Below are 9,133 nucleotides of genomic sequence, written 5' to 3' on the forward strand. Positions count from 1 at the left end.
GGAAACAACCAGTGTCTGAACCTGGAGACAGCTGAGAGAGAGACAGCTACAGGCTCTGTTGAGAGACAGACAGACAGACACACACACACACACACACACACACACACACACACACACACACACACACACACACACACACACACACACACACACACACACACACACACACATACAGAAGCATTGGACTCTTATGATCTCCCCACTAGCAGTTATCAGGTGATCTTCACTGACCAATCACAGACCTTTGATCCAGAGAGTGCTGCTGTCCTGTTCCCTCTCGTTGTAGTAGTCTGCCATCACGGCGATCTGTCTCTCTGCCTGTCTGTCTGTCTGTCTGTCTGTCTGTCTGTCTGTCTTTAAAGATGAAGACTTCTCTCCGTCTGAAACAGACAAACTGGGATTATGACGTGTGTGTGGAACATTGCTGTATCCTTGGATTTACATACTGTGCTCCAACATCTAGAGCAGGGGCGTCAAACTCAGTGTACCAGAGGGCCACACTGGAAAATAAGAAACTCATCATGGGCCAGACATTTGGAGTTTATTGACATGTTTTTATTGAATTGAAAAAGTCAAACATCTTTGTCTGTATTATTGCATGTCTAACATACTCTTCTCATTTACAGCTTGGTCGACATAAAGACCCAAAAACGTTGACAAAAGTTGCAAAAACGTCCGAAAAAGCAACAAAAACTAAGTGGGCCAAAATGTATTATGAACCTTAATTATTATGAGAGCCGGATCTAAATCTGCCAGGGGCCGGATTTGGCCCGCGGGCCTTGAGTTTGACACGTGTGTTTTAGAGGGCAGGAATAAGTAAGTCAGGATGCTATTTGTTGATTATAGCAGACCTTCTATTAATTTTAATACCTTAATACCTAAGTTGTCAGACCGGGCCTCTGCAATTCCATCTGCAGGTGGATACAGGACTTCCTAACAGACAGTGGACACTGGAGTGGTCACTACAGACTACATACTTCTATGGTGGTAAACACAGGAGCACCTCAAGGCTGCTTAGTCCTCCTATTATATAGTCTGGATAGTTATGACTGTAATGCAAAACATCCCACTAACAGTATTGTGAAATTTACAGACGATAGTATACTGTGGTAGGACTCAGTGACAGGAAATAATGAAACTGCCTACAGGGCTGAGGGAGGAACTGGATCATGTGGTGCCGCAGAAATAATCTGTCCCTCAATGTGGGGACAGCGAAGGAGGTCATCTTAGATTTCAGAAGGAGCAAGCCCACACCTGTCTACATTAGCAACTCTCCAGTTTTAAGTTCTTAGGCATCCACATGTCAGACTCCCTCTCGTGGTCCGTCCATATCAGCTGTGCCGTTAAGAAGGCCCATCAGAGGACTGCACAATCAAACCCGGCCCCAGGCAGCTGATTTCAGCCCTGATACTGGCCCCTGCTAGACAAAGGGACAACGAGGCGCTGGCTCTATTCACGCTAAAAGTCCTGATTATTTACATGGAGTCTGGTGGAGATATGCTGGCTCTATACACGCTAAAAGTCCTGATTATTTACATGGAGTCTGGTGGAGATATGCTGGCTCTATACACGCTAAAAGTCCTGATTATTTACATGGAGTCTGGTGGAGATATGCTGGCTCCATACACATTAAAAGTCCTGATTATTTACATGGAGTCTGGTGAGTTTGGTGATGGTGATTTCTTTAGTTGTTTCTGGATATAGCTGCTCTCTCTCCTGAGATAAAAAAAAAAAGATAAATAACTTGTTGTTGAAAAGCTTCTGGACATTTCTTCACAAACTAATACAGTTTAAAGTGTTATCCCTGGCGGCCTCGTTGACAGAAAGAAAGAAGATGATTTTAAACACTGACCTTGTTGAAGTTTCTGCAGAAGTAAGAAGCTCTCTGAGCCGTTGCTCCTCTCTGCATTCAAACTGTCATCACTTCTATTAACACACATCTGGATCAACATTTCCCAGAATTCTTCTCTTCCGTTTTCAGTGACTCAACTTCCCCTTTTTTTTCAGGAAGAAAAACCTCAGTTCATATGTCCTCAAATAATAATATCTCTGGGTGGGAATGCAGGACGGGACCCCACAAAGATAGTACCACAAACCTGTGTGTGTGTGTGTGTCTGTGTGTGTGTGTCTCTGTGTGTGTCTGTGACACACACACACACACACACACACACACACACACACACACACACACACACACACACACACACACACACAGATATACCAACACATTCTCACACCCAACTCTTAAAATAAGGACGTTCGGTCAGGAGCCTTTCTTGTTCTTATTGACGTTAAAAGTCTCCTTTAGCGTCTCATGTAAACGTGCTTGGTCGCCACTATTGCCGTCCCTTAAAGCGACTCCAGCAAGCGGGGGAGGACGCCTCAAAAGCTGGGAAACGGCCGCGGGTGAAGCGCGACAATAACGGAATCGCGGAGGTTGGGTTTAGGAGAAAAACAACCGGGAAAGGACGCCTCAAAAGCCAGGAAACACAACGCCACACGCTGGGCGTGAACCCGAGTCTCCTGAGTGAAAGTCTGGTGTTTTACCCATCCGCCACCCCAACCAACCTCCTCATGCAGCACTTTCCCCTTACATACCACTCGCTAAATGTCATTCAACTGCGGCTCTCCCCAGTACGTTACACAAATACGCCGAAGGGTGCCTTTTTCGTCGCATCAGACGCTGAAGGACACTGCCCAAACGTACATATTTTACGAGTTCGGAATGAGAACGGGTTGGATATACACAGATATATACACACACACACACACATACACACACACACACACACACATACACAGATATACACAGACATACACAGACACACACACACACACACACAGACACACACACAGACACACACACACACACACACACACACACACACACACACACACACACCTCAGACTGGGTGTGTGTCTGTATGTGTGTGTGTGTGTGTGTCTGTGTGTCTGTGTGTGTGTGTGTGTGTGTGTCTGTGTGTGTATTTCATTGTATTTCCACATTTGGAGGGAAATCCTCTTATTCTCTTTCTTTCGGTCTCATGTGTGCATGTTAAGTAGTCACTGTTGTTTTGGGTAGTGTGTACACTGTGTACCGTGTGTAACACTAGTGTGTAACAGAGACTGTCTGCAGTCATGAGCAGTCGTTAGCAGAAGTAGTACGATACACGCTGTCTGCATGTCTTGACCAGAGCACCTTCATTAAACATCATTGATAATGAAAGGTCAGTTGTCCGTGTACTGTTTGTATATGGAAACGTCCCAATGTTCCTTCATCACCATGAAGTGATGGAGACAAAGAAGAGCAGCCGTACCTCTCTGTTTGATTTGATGTCTGATCACAGAAGTGTCAAAGTCTACTAGTTAAAGGGAAGTACAATTTAAATGTTCGCAGTTTTCTTTCTTTCTTCTTAACACTTGTTGCTGCTGTGAGAGCTGATAAGAAAACCCAAGTCAGGTGAAATGGACTTCATGCCCACAGAGCAGCTACAGTATAAACAGACTTGTTAACAAGTCAGGATGTGAACATGTCAGGGTGTCACACAGACCATTCATTATTAACACTTGAAATAGAAATGTGAATCAAAATGTAGATGGAAATGCTGAGGTTCAAAAAATGTAAAATGTTGGTCACAACATGGAAACCAAATCAATAACAGTATGTTTACAGCCCAGTTCAGACCAAAGAACATTCAGGAAATGATCACCGTGCTTGAAGCCAGCTGTAAAGGTCCCGACGTCATACAGTCGGCACGTCTTTGAAAGGAACTCTGGGAGATGAAGTCCCAGAGGCCCGCCTGAAATTACATCTAATGCCAAAGCTTCCACTAGAAACAACTTAACTCAAATCTTACAGACAATAACTTTAAAGCAAATATTTTTCACATATTCTTATTTTGACTTTAACACACTAAAGCACAAAGGCACAAAATTACTTTATTATAAAAACCTACTTGGCATTCGTGGCCTTCTTGATGTGTAGTTTACACCGTTTATTTGAGTCTCTTTCTGATCCCCTTTTCAGTGGTTTAACAGAGGCGAGGTGGTGTGTTCTTACTTGCAGCTAAACTGCTGCCACCTACATAGAGATAGTTTTCTTTGTTTCAAGATTATTAGAAGCTGCCTTGGCACAAATGTAGTACTTGCACAACATACTTACACTCATATAACCTCATGTTAATAAACCATCTCACGTTATGCATGCATGTGTATGTATCTCTATGCATCAGAGTATGTATGCATGAATGTAACACTGCCAGTCACAGAGGAAGGAAGAAGAGTTTTACTTGATGCAGATATACACTGAAATAAAAAGTCAAGACATCATTTCACCAACAGTTAGGATGGAGGACACATCTCTACTCTGGCTGCTCTGTAAGTAAACTGTGTTTCTGAAAAATATCAGCTGAAAGAAATAGGGATCGACAGATACTGGGTTTTCAAGGCCGATACCGATTATTAGTAGTTAATGTAACCGATGTTTGGAACTGATTTGCATTTACAGTTAAAATGAAAATCTTGTTAAACAGTGGTTGGCATATTTTCTAAACATAGTTATGCTGGGGCTCTCTACAGCAAGGATTAACAAAGCCAAGTCATCGACTATCAGCCTATGGAAAAACGCAGCTAATGACCTCAGCATCACAAGAACTAGAGGAGGGTGACTAAAGGTGTGGTTTCTGTTTGGTTGGTTGTTTTATTTTCCTCGAGACCGTAGAGGGTGGGGGTGGGAGAGGGTTGTTGTTCTTGTTCAGTTTGTGTTGCTCTGTTTTGTACGTTTATGTATTAAAAAACAATAAGAAATTGATCATAAAAAAAATGAATGTAAATAAATGTCTAAAATGAAGTTTTCTAATATTGATTTTTGAGTAGGAGTGTTGTCAAACATCGCTTCAATGCACCGGTGCGTCTTTTGTCCTCAGAGGGTTAAGTCAGACCCACTGGTGAGTGAATCCAAAGCAGAGGGACAGACACAGAGCTGTACCCAAGTCAAAGTAGAAAACTTTTTAATTCATTAACTTTATCGGTTATGAGGCAAATAAAATGCTGATTCAGATTATCTGCAAACTGCCAAAAAATTTCCCGATAATCAGTCAATACCTAGAAAGAAATACAAGATGAAAGACAATTTGTGACGCTTTTATCCAAAGCAACTTCCAATTGCTATAAATGTCAGAGATAACACACCTCTGGAGCAACTAGGGGTCAAGTGTCTTGCTCAGGGAAACATTGGTTGATTTATTGCAGTGGGAATTGAAACCAAGTCTCCCACACCAAAGAAATGTGTCATATCCACTGCGCCATCACCACCCCAAGTTTACATATTACCAAAGAATTTCTAATATAGGAAGAAGTTCCACTCCCTTGTTACTTCTGGCTTCTGAACTGGTTGCAGTTCCACCAGAGTTCCATATAGGGGGCGCTCACAGGCCAGTGCAGAATGAATGGGACTCTATGGAGCTATGCCCCTCAAACCCCACTTTTCTCAGGATATAATTTTTTGTCTAGTAATTTGAATGTTGCATTCGAAAGGGGAGGCAAAGAAAATACACAGTGCTGTGTGTTAGATTTTTTTAAAGTCGCTTTTTTGTTCTAAAAATCCTTTTAAAATGTCAATGACGTCATACACATATACGGCCGGAGATAATGCTTTACGGCAAGCTCTGAGTCGCTTCCTTTGTTCTCTCGAGGCATCGACAACACAGCTGACAGGTTAGACTCTCCCTGTTAATACAACGCAGCTGATAGGTTAGACTCTCCCTGTTAATACAACACAGCTGATAGGTTAGTCTCTCTCTGTTAATACAACACAGCTGATAGGTTAGTCTCTCTCTGTTAATACAACACAGCTGATAGGTTAGTCTCTACCTGTTAATACAACACAGCTGATAGGTTAGACTCTGTTAATACAACACAGCTTACAGTTAAGGCTCTCCCTGTTAATACATGTGCTAGGAAGAGGTTTGCTAATGTTTTAAAGACCACACCGAAATATTCACTCTGATATTCAGGCTCTGCTTCAGATGCCGTCAAGCGGGATCTCCGATCGTAATCACTCCTTCACTGACCAATCAGCATTCATTAGCAGAATGCTAGCATGTTATGGGCTACAACGACTCACCCTGTAAGAAATCAAAAGGACATAAGTACTCGTTCATTCAACTTTCGACCTATATAACCCATGTTGAACTTGCAAAAACTACAATCATATCTGAGGTTTCTCAACGACAATCAGGCGAAAGAGACAAATTTAGCCGCCTAGCTCCATAGAGTCCCATTCATTCTGCACTGGACCGCGATCACCCCCAGTGGAACTCTGGTGTAACTGCAACTAAAATCCGGTACAATGGGGCTGAATAGGGAGTGGAACGGCTTTCCGTAGACCGGCTTTGATATTACATATAGTGTATATGAAGTGTAAATGATTTAAAGCTTGTTTTTAGCGTGTTCTTTTCATTTATTATTTAAACTTTGAACCGAACCAAACTCCAACTAACCAAAGTGTATTATCTCTTCAGTTCTGACCTCACTGCTGAGCTGCCCAACAAACCAAGGTCAGTACACCGTTTTCTTGTTTAGAGTAATTTTAGATTGTGTAGAGGACTATTGTGAGTGTTGAAGTTCAATAGGATTTATTGGACAGGCGTCCATGCTTACACAAGGTAACGTAACCCCATTAGTTCAGGTCCTATCCCCTGACCAATCGGCTATCCTAACCATAACCACTGGAGGTCAAATGCCTCACCCCAACCAATCGAGCTGCTTCGTATGGCGGGACTTGGTGTGGCCATAGTGGGGGACGTCGCACTAGTGGGCTGTAGGACCAAAGGGAATTTTTCTGGTTATTGAGAGGTCGGAACAATGGAGCGTCTGAGAAATGGGCGGTCCCCAAGTAGAATACGAGAAAGAAAACATCACACACAATGAGGTTAAGATATTGGAGCGTCCTGGGAGCAAACATGAAGGAAGGTTTCCCAGCTTAGATCAATTATTGCACGTGTAAAGAAATTAACTGATTCCTTCAGTTTCCCAGATAATTCATGTGAAGTATCAGAGGCCCAGTCACACTTTGTCACAGTAGCTTTGATATGATATATTTTTATATTAACGTGTCATGCCACTAATTGACCCATCCCACACAGAATGACATGACACCCATATGAAAGTTATTTCATTCACAGCTTCCGGTCCACACACAACATAATCTACTCTGCACAAAATAAAGAATGAAGAAAACATATTACAGCAGCCACAACACAATAATGTAACCCCATACATTGTCAAATAGACATTTCATACCAAAACTACATACACAAGAAAATTTAATAAATAAATAGTTAAATATATGTAACTACCAAACAGAGAATCATCGATACAAAGCAGTCTTCCTTTTAGCCCATGCTTGTTCTAAAAAGTATAAAACATGTTTTGTGTTCAAACAACCAAACTAACAGATGTACTGTATATCCCGCCTCATCTCTTTAACTTTTACTTTGTTAAATAATTGCAATCTTAAATCATGATAATATGGACAATAAAAAATCTAAATGAAATTCATCGTCGATTTCATTGAGATCACATAAATAACACTGTCTGTCTTCCTCACTGGTGCCCAACCAACGTCCTGTTTCAATATGGAGAGAGAGTATTCCAGACCTGATCTGTTCACCTTGGACGGCTTATATTTGACATATTTCTCAATATCAAACTCATTTTTCATCAAACTAGAAGTTATAAGTTTTGGTTTGTTCTAAATCTCAGCAGCCCATTTCTCTTTAAACTGGTAAAAAAACAGCAGTAATAATCAACAACTAGTTTTTCAACTACAACACATTCTTCTCCCTCCTCCCTCCAGTCTCTCTGACTGTGAGACCCAGCAGCTCTCAGATGTTTAAAGGACAGTCTGTCTCTCTGAGCTGTGAGGAGGACGACAGCTCTGCTGGATGGACTCTGAGGAGGAACACAACCAGAGAAACCAGGACTCAGTGTGGAGATGGCTGGGGAAGACCTGCTGGTTCTTCCTGTAACATCAGCTACATGGCCCCATCGGACAGTGGAGTTTACTGGTGTGAGTCCAGAGAGGGAGCAACCAGTAACAGCATCACCATCACTGTCACTGGTAAGATCAGACTGTGGAGTCAGTATTGATGAAGCTGTGTGTGAATGGATGACATGCTGTAGTTTGTCTCTGTGTTGAGGTGGACCAGTGATCCTGCAGAGTCCTGTCCTCCCTGTGATGGAGGGAGAAGACCTCACTCTGACCTGTAAAACAAAGATGTCCTCCAACCTCCCAGCTGGTTTCTATAAAGATGGCTCCTTCATCAGGACTGAGCCTGCAGCTCACATGACCATCCACCATGTTTCCAGGTCTGATGAAGGTCTCTACAAGTGCAACATCAGCAGTCTTGGAGAGTCTCCACCCAGCTGGGTCTCTGTCACAGGTGAGGAGGTTACCTTTGATTTCAGGAGTTCATTCATCCAGATATTCACCTGACAGCTGATTCTCTCTACAGAGAAACCAAAGACCACACCCCCGGCCTCAGACCACCTCCCCCTTGTGATCAGACTGGTCATCCACCTGGTGGTGTTCTGTCCGTACTGCATCTCCACTTTCATCATGGTGTCTTTATATATCGACACAGAAAGAGGTAACACTCTGAATCATTCACTGACCAATCAATCAATCAATCAATCAATCAATCAATCAATCAATCAATCAATCAATCAATCAATCAATCAATCTCACACCACCACTCTGGTGTTGATCAGTTAACAGCTGATCAATTATCTACATTTTCTTTCTAACTTGTTCTGACTGTAGGAAATGACCTGCCCACCCAGGATGAGATGGGATTGGATGAAGACTATGATGCTGTCACCACGGAGCATCACTTCTGAACTGATCTGAGAAGAAGCTCAAATGTTTCAAGTCCTCATAAATCAGAAAGAGTGGAAGCCTCAGAACTCTTCCCTGTGGATCTCCACATGTTCTAGTTTGACCTGTAGATGGAGGATGTTAACCTAAGACCAGTTCATTCCAGAGATTTGCGATTAAACAAGTTTAAACTTGCAGCTTCTTATAATGCTTCAGTCTGCAGTTAGTTAGTTTACACCAATGAGATGAGATGGT

At 42.4% G+C, this 9,133-nt stretch overlaps 2 protein-coding genes across 2 annotated transcripts in view; one reads left to right on the forward strand and one right to left on the reverse strand.

Moving 5' to 3' along the window:
* The window catches only part of LOC120572842 (C-type lectin domain family 10 member A-like), a 6,273-nt gene extending 4,359 nt beyond the window's left edge, over positions 1-1,914 (reverse strand). The window contains exons 1-3 of the mRNA XM_039822328.1: positions 1,853-1,914; positions 243-380; positions 1-55 (exon numbers count right to left, since the gene is read on the reverse strand). The exon at positions 1-55 is cut by the window's left edge and continues 53 nt beyond it. Of these exons, the coding sequence (XP_039678262.1) occupies positions 1-55; positions 243-297 (110 nt within the window). The 5' untranslated portion in view covers positions 298-380; positions 1,853-1,914. The remainder of the gene's footprint in view (positions 56-242; positions 381-1,852) is intronic.
* Positions 1,915-4,331: 2,417 nt separating this feature from the next.
* LOC120572889 (Fc receptor-like protein 5) lies at positions 4,332-8,527 on the forward strand. The gene is made up of 4 exons (XM_039822404.1): positions 4,332-4,377; positions 6,522-6,557; positions 7,859-8,122; positions 8,202-8,527. The coding sequence occupies exons 1-4, from the start codon at positions 4,347-4,349 to the stop codon at positions 8,495-8,497; spliced, it is 627 nt and encodes a 208-aa protein (XP_039678338.1). The 5' UTR covers positions 4,332-4,346; the 3' UTR covers positions 8,498-8,527.
* The last annotated feature ends 606 nt before the right edge of the window (positions 8,528-9,133 follow it).

Source organism: Perca fluviatilis, chromosome 14, assembly GCF_010015445.1.
Source record: "Perca fluviatilis chromosome 14, GENO_Pfluv_1.0, whole genome shotgun sequence".
NCBI lineage: Eukaryota > Metazoa > Chordata > Actinopteri > Perciformes > Percidae > Perca > Perca fluviatilis.

What these genes read in the sequence shown, in the direction of transcription:
- LOC120572889 (XM_039822404.1), top strand. Translation starts at nt 4,347, where the DNA reads ATGGAGGACACATCTCTACTCTGGCTGCTCT. An exon ending in ATCTCTACTCTGGCTGCTCT is followed by an intron (nt 4,378 to 6,521) that starts GTAAGTAAACTG and finishes TTATCTCTTCAG; the next exon opens with TTCTGACCTCACTGCTGAGC. An exon ending in GAGCTGCCCAACAAACCAAG is followed by an intron (nt 6,558 to 7,858) that starts GTCAGTACACCG and finishes TCCTCCCTCCAG; the next exon opens with TCTCTCTGACTGTGAGACCC.